Source organism: Microcaecilia unicolor, chromosome 3 (genome assembly GCF_901765095.1).
Source record: "Microcaecilia unicolor chromosome 3, aMicUni1.1, whole genome shotgun sequence".
In the NCBI taxonomy this organism is placed as follows: domain Eukaryota; kingdom Metazoa; phylum Chordata; class Amphibia; order Gymnophiona; family Siphonopidae; genus Microcaecilia; species Microcaecilia unicolor.
The window spans coordinates 202,919,272-202,939,236 of record NC_044033.1 but is presented as its reverse complement, the minus strand read 5'-3'; the positions used below and the strand labels follow the sequence as shown (position 1 = coordinate 202,939,236).

Here is a 19,965-nt window from a genome sequence, read left to right as displayed (position 1 = left end):
TAAGTAAGGAGAAGAAGACTTGATATTGGATGCGGTATCTGATCGGAAGCCAGTGAGCGACTTGAGGAGAGGGTGATATGAGTCTATATCGGTTCTGGCGGAATAGAGACATGCGGCAGAGTTCTGAATGGATTTGGATGGGGGATAGATGGCTGAGTGGGGAGGCCAGTGAGGAGCAAGTTGCAGTAGTCCGAGACGAGAGGTGATGAGAGCGTGGACGAGAGTACGGGTGGTGTGCTCGAGAGAGGAAAGGGCGAATTTTGTTGATGTTGAAAAAGGAAGAATTGACAGGTTTTGGCAGTTCTGCTGGATGTGCGCAGACGAAGGAGAGGGAGGAGTCGAAGATGACCCCGAGGTTGCGGGGCAGATGAGACGGGGAGGATGAGGGTGCCATCAACTGAGATAGAGAGCGGGGGAAGAGGAGAAGGTGGGCTTAGGTGGAAAGACGAGGAGCTCGGTCTTGGACATGTTTCAGCTTCATGTGGCGGTTGGACATCCATGCAGCAATGTCGGATAGGCAGGCCGATACCTTGGCCTGGGTCTCTGCTGTGATGTCTGGTGTGGAGAGATAGAGCTGGGTGTCATCAGCGTAAAGATGGATACTGGAAGCCATGAGATGAGATCAGTGGAGCCTAGGGAAGAGGTGTAGATAGAGAAGAGAAGGGATCCAAGAACAGATCCCTGGGGAACTCCAACAGATAGCGGGATGGGAGTTGGAGGAGAGATCCATGAGAGTGCACCTTGAATGTGCGGTGGGAGAGATAGGAGGAGAACCAGGAGAGGACAGGAGCCCTGGAACCCAAATGAGGGTCAGTGTGGCGAGAAGTAAATCGTGATTGACAGTGTCCAAAAGCGGCAGAAAGATCGAGGAGGATAAGGATGGAGTAGTGGCCTCTGGCATTTGGCCAGGAGCAGGTCATTGCAGACTTTAGAGAGTGCTGGTTTCTGTCGAGTGGATGAGGGCGGAAACCGGACTGAGTGGTCGAGGATGGCATGAGAGGAGAGAAAATCAAGACAGCGGCTGTGAACGGCGCACTCAAGTATTTTGGAAAGGAAGGGTAGAGATGGGGCGATAGTTGGAGGGGCAGGTAGGGTGAGTGATGGTTTTTTTTGAGGAGAGGTGTGACTACGGCGTGCTTGAAGGTGTCAGGGACAGTTGCAGTGGAGAGAGAGAGAGAGGTTAAGGATGCGACCGATGGAGGGGTTGACAGTATGGGCGCTGGTGTTAAGTAGGTTGGTGGGGATGGGATCAGAGTGAACAGGTGGTGCATTTCGAGGAGGAAAGAAGGCGGTAGGTTTCATCCTCTGTGATCTCAGGAAAGGAGGAGAAGGATGCCTGGTTGTTGGTTGAGGGAGAGGGTTAATGGGTGAAGAGGGTGGGGTGGGGGGTGATGGCTTGGTAGTAAATTCAAGGTTGATCTTTTGCACTTTGTCGTGGAAGTAATCAGCCAGTGATTGAGGAGAGAGTGAGGGGGAGTGGGAGCGGGGGGCACCTTGAGAGAGAGTTAGGGTGGCAAAGAGACAACAAGGGTTGGAGCTGAGAGAATTGGTCAATTGGGTGTAATAGTCCTGTTTTGCAAGGAATAGGAGGAGTGGAAGGAGGATAGCATGAATTTATAGTGAAGGAAGTCTGAATGAGTACGAGATTTCCTCCAGAGGCTTCGGCAGATCGTGCGCAGGAGCGAAGGTAACGGAATCAAGGGGTCGCAGGGCTGGGGATTAGTAGCTTTGTGGGACGGGAGGTGGATGGTGCGAGGGTGTCCCAGAGCAAGAGAGAGAGCGCATTGTAAGCGGAGACCGCTTTGTTGACAGTCTTGGAGGACATGATGGATGGGAGGAGATTAGAGATACTAGCGGATAGGGTGAGGGGGTCAATGGCCTGGAGATTCCTGGAGGTGGTGGTTAAGTTGGGCGAGGCAGAGTGGGGGTGGGGTGAAGAAGTGTGAATGTGATCAGGTGGTGATCGGAGAGAGGAAGAACTGAAGCTTGGAAATTGGAGGGTGAGCCGGATGAGGAAAGGACGAGGTCGACAATGGCCGTCACGGTGAGTAGGGGTGGTAGAGCACAGCTGGAGGTTGAAGAGGAGTTAGGGTGAGGAACGTAGAAGCGTGAGGGTCGGATGGGTCATCAACATGTATATTGAAGTCTCCAGAGAATGAGGGATGGAGATGAGGGTTCAAGAAAGGACAGAGAGCCAGGCATCGAAGTCGGTAAGGAAGAAAAGAAGGATTTATCAGGGGGGCGGTAGATGACTGAGTGGTAGCGTGGTGGTGAATAGCCGGATGGAGTGGGCTTCAAAGGATGAGAAACAGTGAGACTGCGGTAGGAGGAGGGGTTGGAAACTACAGGAGGGCGAAGAGTAGTAACCCAGCCCCTCCACCGCGGCCAACTGGGCGGGGAGTGTGTGAGAAGAGGTAACCACCATGGCAAAGGGCTGCGACTGAGGCAGAGTTGTCCGGTGAGATCCAGGTTTCGGTTAGGGCGAGCAGTTGAAGGGAGTGGGAGACGAAGAGATCGTGGGTGAAGGGCAGTTTGTTGCAGACTGAGTGGGCATTCCACAAGGCGCAGGAGAAGGGGGGAGGAGGGGAATAGAGACAAGATTGGAGACGTCCCGGGATCGTCCGCGTGGATAGGACGGGGACAGATAAGGGGGACCTGGATTAGGGTTAATGTCTCCGGCGGATAGTAGGAGGAGGAGCAAGAGAGAGCGGAGGAGGGAGGGGGAGGACGGGCGACGAAGGCGATGGAAGACGGGGTGCACTTAGGAGGAATGGGGATGGGTTAATAGCAGGAAGGAAGTGTTGAAGGTTGAGAGCTAGGATGGAGGAGGGGGATAAGAGGGATGGTGAGGTGGTGAGGGATGGGGTGAAAAGGGTAATGCCGTGGCGGGCCAGGCGGGAGGGCAACGAGTTCCAATGGTGGACAGTGGGGGTGGGGAGGAGAAGAGATTAGGAAGGGACAGGGCAAGGAAGAGAATGTGGATAGGAGCCATACGTAGTGACTGAGGTGTAGCAGGTGACTGTGTAGTGACTAAGGTGTTAAGCAGATAGATAGAATGGAGAGCTGGGTTGGAGGTTTGGAATTGATGGACTGGTAAGTTAATAGTTGACAAGCTAGCAGCAGGCAGGCAGGTAAGTCAATGGATGAGAGGCTCGCAGGCAGGCAGGCGAGCAGGTAAGTCAATGGTTGACAAGGTAGCAGCAGGCAGGCAGGTAAGTCAATGGCAGAGAGGCTCGCAGTGGATCAGGCGGACTGGAGCACGCTGGAGCAGATGTACTGGAGCAGGCAGGCGGGGCAGGTGTACTGGGGCAAGTAGCAGGTAAGTCAATGGTTGACAAGGTAGCAGCAGGCAGGTAAGTCAATGGCAGAGAGGCTCGCAGCGGATCAGGCGGACTGGAGCACGCTGGAGCAGATGTACTGGAGCAGGCAGGCTGGGCAGGTGTACTGGGGCAAGTAGGCTGGAGCAGATGGACTGGAACACTGGAGCAAGCATGGGAAGCTGGATCAGTGGACTGGAGTAAGCTGGGATCGGGCGGACTGGGACGAGCTTGGAGCAGCCAGTGGAATGGCTGCATGGTCATTTCTGGACTTTTGATTTTCAGTTCTTTCTGTAAATGTCTTCCAAAAGATGGTAAATCCCAATAAATAAATGACAAGGGATCTTCTGATTTTTATTTTGCACAAGAGCTGCTCTGTGTGGTCAACTTCCTCTCCTGTCTGCCAATAAACAAAAACAGCCCAGAGGGAGGGGAGAGAGGGCAGATGATCTTAAGAGACTCATGTTTTTCAAAACTGGATCATGAGGTGTGAGAGAGGCCTCATTTCACATGAACAAGAATAAATAGAGTCTTGGTGACGGTATGTAGCCCGGAGCTGTTACTGTACTCAGGCATTGATATGGAAGTGAGTTTATGGAAAAGCAGTGAGACCCACCATTTGAACCATGGGTGGATCAAACTGTCGACTCTCTCCTCTGGTGTTTGTCTTCTCAGAGTTACAGCAGGAAGACCTTTCTTCACGTGCTGGAAGTTCCCTATGGAACCTCCTTTCCATTGCTGTTAGAACAGATAATAACTACCTTAGCTTTATGAAGAAGTTAAAAACCATTCTTTTCCCCCAAACCTCTGCAGGAACTACCATCACCGCATTGAGTACTCATGAGGCCTTAGGCCTGTATTTTATCTCCTTCCTGGCTACGTCCCTATCTCCTCTCGTGGTCTCCTACCTGGTGTCTTCATGCAATGTTCTAAGTCATGTAATCTAATTGTTGTAAGCCACATTGAACCCTGAAAAGGGGGTTGTAACGGAATATAAGATCTAAATTGAATTGAATTGCACATGTCCGCAATAGCTGGCAACAGCATGAAAGAACCTGTTTTAAAATACGCATGTCTACGAATAATTAGGAATGCAGTGCGAAAGGTGATTTGTTGGCTACGTATACATGTCCACGAATGTGCAAAATTACAAATTTTGAACGTGCAAATAGCGAGAACGCACTGTAGATAGATAGACTAACAGGAGAGAGATGTTATTTATCTTATTATATTCTTTATATACTGCCTTTGGTCCATTCAAACTGGTTTACATATTGCATGCAGGCACTTTCTCTGTCTCAGTTTTATTTATGTCATTTATACCCCACATTTTCCCGTACAATTTTGAGATCAATGTGGCTAACAAGCTAATAAGAAGCCACTACAAAATATGAAACAAAATGCAAATGTAAACAAAAAAAAAAAAATAAGGGGACTAACTTAAAGAACGTTGCACATGAAGTCAGAAAGGTGTACGAATATGATCTCAGCTAGAGTAGGAGTGATTAATTTCCCCTAGTTAGAATGATTAGTTGCTTTGATTAAGTTTTGACCTGTAGCACTCCTTGATCATGCTCAGTTCATGCTTCGGCGGCTGCAGAAATGCCACCGACCTCTGTACTGCAATAGCCCGAGGAGGAGGGGAACAGCTTGGCAACAGATGTCTTTGGCTGGTAGGGCTTCAGCATCCTCGCCAGCCCAATAGGAGCTGCACAGTTGGAGGAGGTCTGAGCCCCCAAGGCTCCCCTGTGTCTATGCCACTGATGTAAACCATTTTGAATGAAATTTTTGTAATTTTGTAATCAAGGCCTACAATGAGAACCTATAACCTCACTAAGTCCACTCAACTATGAATGCACACCCTCTATAATTACCCCAACAACTCCCTTCCATCCTCCCTCACCCCTTAATCACTACACATTACGAACTGTATCCGATATCCTGTTATGACAATGTTACCAAATCTATGTAAGCCACATTGAGCCTGCAAATAGGTGGAATGTGGGATACAAATGCAATAAATAATAATAATAATAATATACATTTTAATTTAAATAAGCAAGCAAGGTGGTGTCATGATCGGAGTTAGACGCGGGTAAGAGCTGCTCCATTCCTCGGGGTTCCCCGCTCCCTGAATATCGCACCTCCACTGATATTTTTCAAACCCAGAAGAAGCACTGAAGTAGGAGCGTATAAGAAAGTTGTTAATATTTCCTGGAGGGGGAAGATGGCAACGAAATCCGCCCAAAAAGAAAAGGCACGAGGGAAAGACAAAATGGCGGCGCCGTCCAGCCCGGCGGACTCCTCGATATCATCTGCTTGGGTAGCAGAAATAACAGCCGAAATGTCGGCGGTATTTGAGACATCGTTGGAAAGACGATTGACGCCTATAGACTTGAAACTGGAGACCCTAAGTGGCCAATTTGGTGAGTTTACCAAGGACTTAGTGAGCTGTCAGGAACGAGTGAATGCGGTGGAAGATCGTGCTACAAAACTGGAAGGCGGCCACGAGCAGCTGAGGAAAAACAGTAGCAGCCTTGGAAGCGAAGGTGGAAGACCTCGAGAAGCCGCTCGAGGAGGACAACTTGCGGTTAATAGGTTTGCCTGAAGAGCTGGAAGATAGAGACTTAATATCCTTTTTAAGAAAGTGGATACCTAAAGAACTGGCCCTGGATGGGAACTTCAAGTCTCTGCAGATCGAGAGGGCACATAGAGTGGGCCCACATGGCACGAGGCTAGAGGCACTGCCCAGAGTGGGTTATTCTTCGGCTGCTGAATTTTCGCCAGAAACAGGAGATTTACAGCGCTGAGGTCGGGGAAAACACTGATGTATCAAAAAAAATCCTTTGCTTTCAAGATTATTCGGCCGGGGTGGCGGCACAACGTAAGATGTTTGCACCGATATGTTCACAACTATTCCAGCAGAAGGTGCGGTTTGCTTTAGTATACCCGGCTGTACTGAGAGTGACCTGGAATGGGACAACACGTATCATGCATTCGGTGGAAGAAGCTAAACTTTTTTTGGAGCAGCTGAACAGCAGTGGACAAGCTACATGAATAGGACATGAGGGCTGGTATGACCGGGGAATATCAGGTGCAAATGAGGATTATTGCTGTCACAAGTCAATGGTAGAGGTTGGGGAGAATGTGTTTGTTATGGGGTTACTGGGGTTGTGTGGGAGAGTTTGATGACACCCTGTAGGTGGTTAATAATGGGTGCTGGGAATTGGTTTATTGTTTCCATTTGAGGGGAGGGGGGACCTGGAGAGGCACTAGATGTGACATTCCAGATGTGTGTTCTGGAGCACGGGAAAGGGAGGAATAAAGGGGGAGAGATGGGGGGGGGGGTGGGGGTGGTTATTTGATATGTTGGCGAGTTGAGTGTGACGAGTGGAGAAGAGTGGGGATCCGGAGGGGAGCTAGAAAGAGATGGAGTCTGTATGGGAGGGGGGTGGAGGCTGGGCTATCTCCTCCCAAATTCACAGAAAAGATGTTTTGATATGCTACTTTGGGGTCATTGGCTCACAGCGTGAAGGTGGTACATGGAATGTGGGTGGCATAATACACCCATTAAGCGTACAAAAATATTACAACATTTACAACAGGAATCACATTGATATTGCATTTTTACAGGAGACCCATTTGGACGCTGGAGAACATGGTAAGCTTAAAACCTGGTGGGTAGGTGACTGCTGGGCTGCGGATGCCAACCGAAAAAAAGGAGGAGTAGCCATTTTATGTAAGAAGGGTACTATTGATAATCATCGGGTGTTACATGTAGACTCAGGGGGGAGATATATAATGGTGGAAGTAACAATAAAAGGTCGCCCCTATTTGTTATGCAACATTTATGCCCCTAATCACTACGACAAGCAGTTCTACAACCGTATAATACAGTTATTACAACAAAGGAATTTGGATAAGGTGGTGGGGGGAGATTTCAAAGCAGTGTGGGACCCAGAGATGGACAGTACGGGGCGGAGGGCTTCAGAGACATATAGAGGGAACAGAGGTCTTAGGCAGCTGGGCCGTTTGATTTGGTGGACAGCTGGAGAGCGCTTCACCCCACTGAGAAAGACTATACTCATCTTTCGAGAGCACACTCCTCTCAGGCACGGATAGATTATCTTCTAATTTCCAGGGGGGAATTTGGGAGGGTGGAGAAAGTGGAGTTGGGACCTTATGTGATATCAGACCACGCTTGGGTGCTAATGGAGTGGTCGGTGGGTTTGGCAGATAGTAGACCCAAGAGCTGGCAATTCCCAATTGAATTATACAAAGATGCAAAATTCAGAGCAAATATTATTGACTGTTGGCATCAGTATGCGAGTCATAATGAGGAACATACGAATGACCCGATTCTGTATTGGGAGGCCGCAAAGGCGGTTCTCAGAGGGGAAATAATTAGCTACACGTGCAGGAGTAGGAAGATTCGAGATGGGGAGATTTTGAGATTGGGGGAGCAGTTGCGTAGGGCTAGGAAGAGATTCGGGGAGGAACAATCGGGGAAGACCCGGCAATCAGTACTGGAGATACAGGTGGCGTTGAACTCATTGCTCCATCAACGAGCAGCAAAGTCTCAAACATATTATAAATATCAGCTATATAAGCATGGTAATAAAACGGGGAGACTGTTGGCCAATTTGTTGAGACCTAAAGCCCGCCCTCAGGGGATACTGCAAATTCAGGAGTCCAGGGGCCATTTAATCCGTACTGATCGGGAGATTTCTCAGGTATTTCATCGTTATTATAAAGAATTATATAAGAGCCCTCCGGACTTAGGTTTGAGGGGGGACGTATATTTGGAGTCCAAGCTACTGCCCTCGATAGATGAGGAAACTAGAGGTCAGTTGAATAAACAAGTGTGGAAGAAGTGGAGGGGGCGATAGGGAACAGTGCGTTGAACAAGGCACCTGGAGCTGACGGGTATAGAGCCAAGTTTTACAAACTAATGGGTACGGAGATCACAACCCCTTTGGCTGCTATGTTCAATAAAATTTTAGAATTGGAATCTATGCCGCAGTCTTTAACGGTGGCACAAATAATTGTATTGCCAAAACCTGGTAGGGACCCATTGTTGCCAGAATCTTATAGGCCGATCTCTTTGCTTAATTTTGAAGCGAAGTTGTTGGCAAAAATTTTAGCTAACAGAATGGCTAAGGTGCTTCCGGAAATTATACATGAAGCACAGGTGGGATTGTGAAGGGAAGATCAATCACCAAGAATGTAAGGAGAATTTTGACTTCTTTGGAGCAGAGATCAAAAAGAGGGATACCATCTATCCTAGTAAGTTTTGATGCTGAGAAAGCATTTGATAAGGTGAGATGGGACTTTATGTTGAAGTATTGAGGGCATATGGCTTTGAGGGTCTCTTTGTTTCAGGAATAAGAGCATTGTATGCGGAGCCACAGGCAACAGTGTTGGTGAATGGAATGTCGTCAGCGATGTTTCCGGTCCTACGGGGTACTTGGCAGGGATGCCCTCTATCGCCGCTTCTTTTTGTGCTGACGTTAGATCCCTTAATTAGAGATATATTGACAACGGACGATATTCAGGGGGTTCGAGTTGGGGAGGGTTGTTTCAAAGTAGCGGCATTTGCTGATGACATACTGGTACATCTGGAGAGTCCTCGAAGTTCCTTGGAGGCTCTTCTGGAAATCTTTGGTGAGTATGGAGATTTTGCAGGTCTCCAATTGAATTTGGGGAAATCGGAGGCTTTACCTTCCTCAGTCCAAGTGAAGGAAGAATGGAGAGAAGGTTTCCCTTTGAGGTGGGCATCAGATTCATTTTGTTATTTGGGGATTAATTTGAGCATGGATGTGACAAATTTATATCAGCTAAATGTGGGGAAACTGATTGAAGATACCAAGGAGAAGTTGGAGCAGTGGCGTTTATTGCCAATTTCTTTAATGGGTAGAATTAGTCTGATAAAGATGGTTCAGTTTCCAAAGTGGTTATATACTCTTCAAATATTGCCTATACGCCTTCTTCAGAAAGATTTGAGAATATTTTATAAATGGGTGAGTGCTTTTTGCTGGGCAGGGAAGAAGCCGAGGCTGAGAATGGCACTATTGATAGGTCATTGGAGGCAAGGTGGTCTGGGACTGCCAGATTTGAAGTTATATAACCAAGCTTGTATACTCCGCCATGTGGGAGATTGGATTGAGGGGACAACCGTTCATACACCATTATACTTAGAACAGGAACATTTTGCGCCTTATCATCTTTATTTTCTGTTGCACTGCAAAAAAAGTCAGTTGCCTGAGGGTATAAAGGGGAGTGTGCTCTTGAATTCATTGAGAGAGGGGTGGAAGGTTCTAGTGAGGCGGTTAGGTGAGGACCCTGAGGTGTCGGACCAGTTGCCTATTAGAGGAAATGGAAGGTTTAGATCAGGATGGGATAATGTTTGGTTCAAGAGATGGGAGCAAAAAGGGATATATCTTCTGGAGCACGTGATGGGAGCCACAGGGCAGTTGAAACCGTTAGTAACTTTAGAGGAAGAGTCTTCTGTGAGGTGGGGTGCACAGTTTGCGTACGCACAGCTAACACACTACATAAGGACCATGGACAGGAGTAAGTTGCAATTCAAGCTAGGAGTAGAGCTCAGGTCATTCTTTTCAAAGATTTCTGATCATAGATTGTCCATCTCTGGGTTAGTGCAGGCCCTTGTTCAGTTATGTCCCGCCAGAAGATTTGAGGGAATCAAGGCAAAATGGGAGGAGGAATCGAGGGTGGGGCTAGGTACTTGGGAAGTTTACAATCTTTAAAAGGAGTTTACACTTTAACATCTGATATGCGGTTGAGGGAATGTGGGGCTCGGGTGATCTTGCGGGCATATATGACTAAGGCGATTTTAGCACATGTGGAAGGGGGCCAAGATTCGCAGTGTTCCAAATGTGGTCATCCTAGACATACATACTATCATGCATTTTGGGCTTGCCGGAAAGTTCAAAGTTTTTGGAACCAGGTGTGCGTTTTTCTGGAGCACCTGGTGGATAGAACTATTCAAGGTTCAATGGAACAATTACTTTTGGATGTGCCTGGAGCATTTCGCAGTTTAAAAGGGCCTGGGCGGCTGCTTTGTAGGAAATTGTGCTTGGTGGCTCGGAAAACAGTTTTACAACATTGGGTGGGGTCGGAGACTCCCGCATTTGGGCATTGGAGGAATCAGATACACCAATTGATGGCATGGGAAGCTCAAGACGTGAAAGGCACTTTAAGACGCAAGAAACAGTTTTTGACAATTTGGGACCCTTATTTACAAACAATGAGCCCAAGAGGTAGGAGTTTTATTATTAACAATTTGTAAAATATCTTGGGTAAGGTTCATAAGAGGTGAAGGAGGTTAAGTTGCTCACACTCTAGGCAATTGTAAGATGGTTTGGGAAGGGAGGGTAGGGAGGGGGCGAGGGAGAGTTTTGGGGGGAGGGGAATTGATGTTTAGTAAGTCAAGATTTGGGTGGTAAAGGAGTGGGGGGAACAGGGGGAGAAAAATAAAAGTTTTGCGGAAACATTGTATTTTGGTTCACTGATGGAGTTCCATGTCCTTTTTGGGGTAGATGGAGGGTATGCAGCTTGTAGAATCTTTATAAAATTTGTTCAGTAATAGTGGAAGATACTGGAGTTTTCAGAGGGAGTGGCAGTTATGTGTGTATTAGTAAGGACTGATAGACATTATATTAAGTGTGGGTTTTATGGATTCTGTTAAGAAAAAGATTTAAACTAAAAGGAAGGGAGGGTGGGGGGGGAGGGGGTGTTCGGGGATAAAAGAAGAAAATGATTTGACGTATGTGGACGGATCGATAGTTGCCTGTTGTATTAGTAAGGTTATTTGCTGAACATTATGTATATATGTTTTATATAATACGTCAATAAACAGATTTAAACATAAATAAGCAAGCAAGTTCTACTACAGTACATGCAGCAGATGTTAGTCCTTGAGTATAAGTGACTAGCCAGTTGGTTGCTTCTTCCATTAAAGGAGTGATTCTCAAACCGTTTACTGTGACGGAAGACCAAAAATATTTTTTCATACACCAAGGAACCCTCAATTTACGTAAAGATATATATTCCTATAAATTGATTCTAAAATCTAATTTCTTGAGGAACCTTGGAAGAGATTTTGAGGAACAATAGGGTTTTGCGGAATCCAGTTTGGGAATCACTGCATTAAAGTTTTGGGAGAAGAGCCAAGCTTTCACCTTCTTCCTGAGCATTAAAGTCTTAGGAGAAAAGCCAAGCTTCCACCTTCTTCCTGAAGTAGAGATAGTCTTGTATTAAGCAAAGCAAAATAACGTACCAGTATGTTAACAGCATTAGCCTAAATCATTCACTGCAGTCCTCGAAGTGTCGAGTGAGTGAAAAAAGTGGGGCGAGTGATGGCTGACAGATAGCCTATAAGTTCAAGAATGATGATATCACCTTTCGGAACTTCGACAGCTTTCACCTCTATAATTACCACTCCACTTCCTCTTCTGTTGAAAGTGAAAGTTCAGTGGAGGTTGGGTGCAGGGGAGTGGCCAGATAAACCCAATTTGTGGTACCCATTGGTGTACCACACCACAGCAGTGCAAAATTAAAACCCAAGGGACGATACCGGAGGATGTGGTGAAGGTTAATAATATTCTAACCTTTTATTTAAAGCAGGCTATAAGTTTCTGGAGGGCACATCAGCCTGGTGGACCTGGGGCTCGTTCCTTCTTCTGGATATGAGCAACTGGGGACGGGTCTTCAGTTTGAGATTTTTCAAGTGACCTGGAGGGGCCTCTGTTGGAACCAGGGTTCTAGGTTTGTTAAACAATTGGTTTGAGCCAGTGTGGCATGTATGTTCTAACTAAATATTTATTGAAAGGTTGTCATTTTTAATTTTTTGTGTTGCATTTGTTCCTAAATCCTTGTCATTTCTTTAAAAAAAATATATTTGGGGAACATTAATTTGGTTCCATAATACGGTGAAAGCTGTTTTGGCTGCAGCCCTAATGAGCATTTGAAGGGAAGCCTTTGGAATAATTTATCAGTGCAAATTAATAAAAAAAAATCTTTTTGCATTTCAAAAGGCATTAAAAACACATCTGTTTTCTAGATTTGGCTGAATTAGAAGTAATTTTGTTTAATTTTTTTACTCTGTTGGTTTCCATTTTATGTGACATCCTGATACTTGTTTCAGTTCTGTTTTTTCGTTACCTTGCCTTGAATTCCTTTTGGGAGAGTTGGTGGGTTACAAGAACCAGATAACATAAGCCCTCGAAGGAATGGCCAGCCCAAAGATTAAGCAAAAAGATTTGAGGTACCTCATTGGTAGGTTTAAGGATGGGTTGGACATTTGTATCCGAGGTTCCTACCACTGCTATGTGTAATGCAGATCAAGATTGTAATATAGTAACATAGTAGATGACAACAGAGATAGACCTGCACGGTCCATCCAGTCTGCCCAACAAGATAACTCATGTGTTCTGCTTTTTGTTTATACCTGACCTTGATTAGTGTCTACTGACTGCAGGCAGTGTTAAATATCAATCCTTTACTGGAACCTTAGTCTCCAATCACACTTTACGTTTCTCAGTCCCAGCTACTATTTGTTCTCACCACTCCATCTTCACTCTTCAATTTTCTCACAAACCATTTCTAAACAATTTACCTCTTGCCTCAGTAGTACTAATTGTCCAACAATGATTTATGGCAATTTAAAACAGCACTAAATTCTTCACAGGCTTCGATTCATTTTATAAACTTCTTATAAGTACTTATCTTAAGTATGTTCGGACTGGGGGCTCAAAAATGTCCGACATGCATGTTTCGCCTCCCGGCTGTTTCAAGGACTTCCCCTACAAAACATTGAACAAACCCCATCTCAATCATATTACGTGAGTTATATTTCATTTTACTACCCACCCATAATACATACTTTAGTATCTACAACTTTATCCTTACCCTTATGCTGTTCTAGCGCCAGCTCGACATATTTATTAAAGGAACTACTCCAAGTCAAGATGGCGACGGCATCTAAATCCCTATTATTTAATTACTGACGTATCCAGAACCCCCGGCTCCTATTGGGCAGGCTAAACCCCACTCAAATTACATTAAAGAACCCCACTCCAATTCAGCATTCAACCCATGCGGACTCACTGTGTTAAAATAGAAAATATACCACTGCTCTCGATAGTTTAATATTCTTTTCACTGATCCCCCTCAGTACCCTGATCTATCTGTTCAAGAACTCTCCAGCGCATATCTTCTACCTTATGATTTTTTTCCCCCCAGTGCTCAACTAAGGGGTCCTGAAGGTTCGCCGTCACAATCCGCAATTTATGTTCTGTCAACCGCACCCGAATGGGCCGGCTACTTCTACCTATATAGATCAGGTCACACTGGTACTTGATACAACAAAATATGAAAGTGCTAAACCCCTACGAGAAAAGCTACACTGGCTCCCACTTAAAGAACGCATCACATTCAAGATATGCTCCCTAGTTCACAAAATCATTCACGGAGATGCCCCAGCCTACATGTCAGGCCTGGTAGACCTACCACCCAGGAATGCTAAAAGATCATCCCACACATTCCTCAACCTCCACTTCCCCAGCTGCAAAGGCCTAAAATACAAATTAACTCATGCGTCAAACTTCTCTTACCTGAGCACACAGTTATGGAACGCACTGCCGCGCAATTTAAAAACGATCTACGAATTAACTAACTTCCGTAAACTACTGAAGACCCATCTCTTCGATAAGGCATACCACAAAGACCAACAAACGTGAATGTACACAACTCCTCCACAGACATTCAGAATTGTCTTATATTATCTGCGAGTTATATTTCTACCTCTATATACACTTAAAATTGTACTACATTATCTGCTTGTTAATATTTCTACCATGTACAGTGGGGGAAATAAGTATTTGATCCCTTGCTGATTTTGTAAGTTTGCCCACTGACAAAGACATGAGCAGTCCATAATTGAAGGGTAGGTTATTGGTAACAGTGAGAGATAGCACATCACAAATTAAATCCGGAAAATCACATTGTGGAAAGTTTATGAATTTATTTGCATTCTGCAGAGGGAAATAAGTATTTGATCCCCCACCAACCAGTAAGAGATCTGGCCCCTACAGACCAGGTAGATGCTCCAAATCAACTCGTTACCTGCATGACAGACAGCTGTCGGCAATGGTCACCTGTATGAAAGACACCTGTCCACAGACTCAGTGAATCAGTCAGACTCTAACCTCTACAAAATGGCCAAGAGCAAGGAGCTGTCTAAGGATGTCAGGGACAAGATCATCACCTGCACAAGGCTGGAATGGGCTACAAAACCATCAGTAAGACGCTGGGCGAGAAGGAGACAACTGTTGGTGCCATAGTAAGAAAATGGAAGAAGTACAAAATGACTGTCAATCGACAAAGATCTGGGGCTCCACGCAAAATCTCACCTCGTGGGGTATCCTTGATCATGAGGAAGGTTAGAAATCAGCCTACAACTACAGGGGGGAACTTGTCAATGATCTCAAGGCAGCTGGGACCACTGTCACCACGAAAACCATTGGTAACACATTACGACATAACGGATTGCAATCCTGCAGTGCCCGCAAGGTCCCCCTGCTCCGGAAGGCACATGTGACGGCCCGTCTGAAGTTTGCCAGTGAACACCTGGATGATGCCGAGAGTGATTGGGAGAAGGTGCTGTGGTCAGATGAGACAAAAATTGAGCTCTTTGGCATGAACTCAACTCGCCGTGTTTGGAGGAAGAGAAATGCTGCCTATGACCCAAAGAACACCGTCCCCCACTGTCAAGCATGGAGGTGGAAATGTTATGTTTTGGGGGTGTTTCTCTGCTAAGGGCACAGGATTACTTCACCGCATCAATGGGAGAATGGATGGGGCCATGTACCGTACAATTCTGAGTGACAACCTCCTTCCCTCCGCCAGGGCCTTAAAAATGGGTCGTGGCTGGGTCTTCCAGCACGACAATGACCCAAAACATACAGCCAAGGCAACAAAGGAGTGGCTCAGGAGAAGCACATTAGGGTCATGGAGTGGCCTAGCCAGTCACCAGACCTTAATCCCATTGAAAACTTATGGAGGGAGCTGAAGCTGCGAGTTGCCAAGCGACAGCCCAGAACTCTTAATGATTTAGAGATGATCTGCAAAGAGGAGTGGACCAAAATTCCTCCTGACATGTGTGCAAACCTCATCATCAACTACAGAAGACGTCTGACCGCTGTGCTTGCCAACAAGGGTTTTGCCACCAAGTATTAGGTCTTGTTTGCCAGAGGGATTAAATACTTATTTCCCTCTGCAGAATGCAAATAATTCATATACTTTCCCAATGTGATTTTCCGGGATTTAATTTGTGATGTGCTATCTCTCACTGTTACCAATAACCTACCCTTCAATTATGGGCTGCTCATGTCTTTGTCAGTGGGCAAACTTACAAAATCAGCAAGGGATCAAATACTTATTTCCCCCACTGTATGTCTTTACCATGTATATCTTTACCAAGTGACCCAAAATCTTTCTGTAACACTAATTGTCTAATTTCTAACCAACTCCTTAATCATATTATATTGTAGCCACATTGAGCCTGCAAGAGGTGGGAAAATGTGGGATACAAATGCAATAATAAATGATATTCTTAAGAATATCATTTATTGTATAACGTGCCCATGTGACCTGATCTATATAGGTAGAAGTAGCCGGATTGTGACGGCGAACCTACAGGCCCCCTTAGTTGAGCATTGGGGGGAAAAAATCATAAGGTAGAAGATATGTGCTGGAGAGTTCTTGAGCAGATAGATCAGGGTACTGAGGGGGGATTAGTGAAAAGAATATTAAACTATCGAGAGCAGTGGTATATTTTCTATCTTAACACAGTGAGTCCGCATGGGTTGAATGCTGAATTGGAGTGGGGTTCTTTAATGTAATTTGAGTGGGGTTTAGCCTGCCCAATAGGAGCCGGGGGTTCTGGATACGTCAGTAATTAAATAATAGGGATTTAGATGCCGTCGCCATCTTGACTTGGAGTAGTTCCTTTAATAAATATGTCGAGCTGGCGCTAGAACGGCATAAGGGTAAGGATAAAGTTGTAGATACTAAAGTATGTATTATGGGTGGGTAGTAAAATGAAATATAACTCACGTAATATGATTGAGATGGGGTTTGTTCAATGTTTTGTAGGGGAAATCCTTGAAACAGCCGGGAGGCAAAACATGCATGTCGGACATTTTTGAGCCCCCAGTCCGAACATACTTAAGATAAGTACTTATAAGAAGTTTATAAAATGAATCGAAACCTGTGAAGAATTTAGTGCTGTTTTAATTGCCATAAATCATTGTTGGACAATTAGCACTACTAAGGCAAGAGGTAATTTGTTTAGAAATGGTTTGTGAGAAAATTGAAGAGTGAAGATGGAGTGGTGAGAACAAATATTAGCTGGGACTGAGAAACATAAAGCTTGATTAGTGTCTGCCATTTTCACGGCACAGACCGTAGAAGTCTGCCCAGCACAAGCCCTCCCTCCCAACCACCAGCCCCGCCCCCACCACCGGCTCTGCCACCCAATCTCCACTAAGCTTCTGAGGATCCAATGGTCTGCTCTTTTGTTTTCACGTTACTAGAGCACCTCAGTGTAATTGCAGCCTAGCTGGGCAAGTTGGCATTATTCTTTAACGTCCTTCCAGACTAGTCCAGAAACACTTGGGTTCTGGACTGGTCTGGAGGGACTAAAGGAAAGAAAATTAGCAGGTAATACCTAATTTCTCCTTCCTGGGGTCATAAGTGAGACTGAATGCATTAACAGGGTGGGGGTGTGTGCCCTCATGTTCTTGCAGAAAAGGAACGGCTGCTTACCTCGGTGAACAGTTATGGATCTCAGGATGGAGATTACCACGTGGGGCGAGGACTCCAGAACCCTCAGGAGGAAGTTCTTCGCAGGAGACTGAAGTATTTCTTCATGAGCCCCTGCGATAAATTTCGGGCCAAGGGCAGGAAGCCCTACAAGCTGGTTCTGCAGGTCATCAAGATTCTTATAGTCACCATTCAGGTAAGCCCTGGTGACCCTATAGGATGGGAGACTTTCTGATGGAGAAAGTAGGAGATTGGGTGGGTGGTGCTAGGATTGTATATGTTCCAGTGAATCGTGGAAACTTGAGAGGGCGAGACAAGCACCAGGAAGGATGAGCCAAGACTGTGATGATCAGTGGATAGAAGAGTGTGTATTGGAAATAGGGTGGGAGAGTATAGGAAAATGGAGTTGAGTATAGGAGAATGGAGTTTTTGTAAGGAGGATGGGAAGAACGTAGTTTGGGTAGGATTAAATTTGATTTGATAACTTGCGTTTTCGAAATCTGAGCTCAAAGTGCATCACAAGCTGGCTTCCGAGTTGTAGTTTATTCAATACTTGACATACCATCCATGACAGAGAGAGAAGAAAGAAATGGCAAACTACAAATTAAAAATTAGGAAAGAGAAAAAGAACAGCAGCTGTGTATTCCTTAGATGCCCCCTCATCCTCCCCCTCCAAGTGAAAAGCATTCAAGAGGAGGAATGTTTTAAGACCCTTCTTGAATTCCTGGACAGATGTTCCTAGTTGAAGGGAAGAGAGTAAGGTATCCCAGATGGAGTGTCCGTCTACGCCAAAGATAGAATTGCAAAATGTCCCAATGAATGTGACAAAAGGAACAGTTAAGTGATTGTTTTGGGATGACCTTAATTCTGTGGAGAAAACTAAGGTATCAGTCGACGAGAGAGTGGCATACCTAAGTAATAACTTTTATGGACAAGAGTTGAAAGAAATCCTGTGGGAAATGGGAAGCCAATGGAAATTAGATGGCAGATAAGTTCTCCCACGTCTCCTCCAAGTTTCAAATCCCAGATGTGTGACCGACCCACCTCTCCCTCCCTTCTCTCTCCACAGCTCATACTCTTTGGGCTCAGTAACCAGATGGTTGTGACGTTCAAAGAAGAAAACACGGTGGCCTTCCGACATCTCTTTCTAAAAGATTACTCCGATGGGTCTGATGACACATATGCCGTATACACCCAAAGTGATTTTTATGACTACATTAATTATGCTGTGGATCAGGTGAGCAATAGACAAAGACAATCCTGAGAAAGAGAAATAGATTGCTCATGCTCCAACAACAGATACATAGTGCCAGATGAGGCAATGTGGTTGTAGTGTCCCTGTCCCGAACAGCTTACTAGATGAGTCTGAGATTAAGTGATTACTGAAGGACACATTGAGGGTAATGTTATAACCAGTTGCCTCGATTGGGAGGGTAGCTTATTCTACGAAGACGCACAGGTGCCTTTACAAAATATCAACACAAACCCTGCAGAAATCATGACTAAAGTGAAGCCACAGACTTTGACGCCTGCATCGAAGTAGGCATAAATATTTGCACGTTTTTTGTAAAATATAGGTACGTCTTGATTATGCCTGCCCCAAACCTGCCCCCGGGTTGCATAAAAGCACACATTCTGCTCCTTGCATATACTTTTAAATAGGTTGGGGGGGGGGGGGGGTAGACAGTTTACACACATATCATATACTTGTGAAAATGCCCTAATAAAATTACCCTCAATGTGAATAGCAGATAGGAGATAATAATAATAAAACTTTATTTCTAGCCCACTATATCTGAGTCATTCTAAGTGGGGAACAAAATTACATAGAAAGTAAAATACAATAATACAAACAAAATACATAATATAAAAACTAATAGCAAACCATACCTTACTACAACTTAAAAATGTACAATACAGTATTAAACTAATGACCCATATGTGTGAATGAACATATGGGTTTTTAATTCTCTCTTAAACTGAACAATGTTCTGCAAGGACTGGTGATGTTCCTAGGTCAGCTACCACCCCGGTGCATCACCCTCCCCCCCCCCCCCCCCCCCCCCCCCCCCCCCGCTCCTCAGATAGTGTGGATCTGCCCCATAGGCGGTCGGTGGCCCAACTGTTTGGGGAGGCTAAAGGGGGTGGGGTTAGGGGTGGAGCCAGGGGCGGAGCTTATATCCATAATTGTCTGACAACACATAGAAAAAAAATAAGTCACAATTAATACCTTTTATTAAATTTAGATATTAGATATGTATCATGTCAAAGAATAAAGTGGTTACTCAAAGCACATACTAACCACAATTGCTCAACTGGAAAACACTATGCACAAATTTGTGCAAAAACACACTCAGAACCTTACATTATATAGCAATGACATCACTATTAACAGAGTAAGAGGTTCAGCATATTGTTACAATTAATGTACAAGAATAGCAGGTAAGTAGGGTAAATAAAATGATAATACATAATATACAAGTGAGAGTAGGAAAAAATGTAATGTTCAATAATGATATGATAAAATAAAATTATATCCCCACCATCCAACATCACCCTCTGCCGCTGTACCCCACAACCATTTGGTTCACCCTTGATCACTGTGCCCCTACCATCCGCTCTCCCCCACCACCGTTGCCCTCTGTGCACTCTCCATCATTGCTCTGTCTCCTCCCACCACCATCCAGCACTGTCCCTCTGTCTCTCCCCCTCACCCTTTGTGCACTCTCCACCCACCTCCATTAGGCACTGCTCTCTGTGCACAATCCCCTCCTAACATCCAGTATTATTATTATTATTATTT

At 45.2% G+C, this 19,965-nt stretch overlaps 1 protein-coding gene across 1 annotated transcript in view; it reads left to right on the top strand.

The window, feature by feature from the left end:
* Positions 1-19,965, top strand: part of MCOLN1 (mucolipin 1) — a 58,174-nt gene that overhangs the window by 4,800 nt on the left and 33,409 nt on the right. Inside the window, exons 2-3 of the mRNA XM_030194717.1 lie at positions 17,147-17,358; positions 18,232-18,399. Of these exons, the coding sequence (XP_030050577.1) occupies positions 17,147-17,358; positions 18,232-18,399 (380 nt within the window). The remainder of the gene's footprint in view (positions 1-17,146; positions 17,359-18,231; positions 18,400-19,965) is intronic.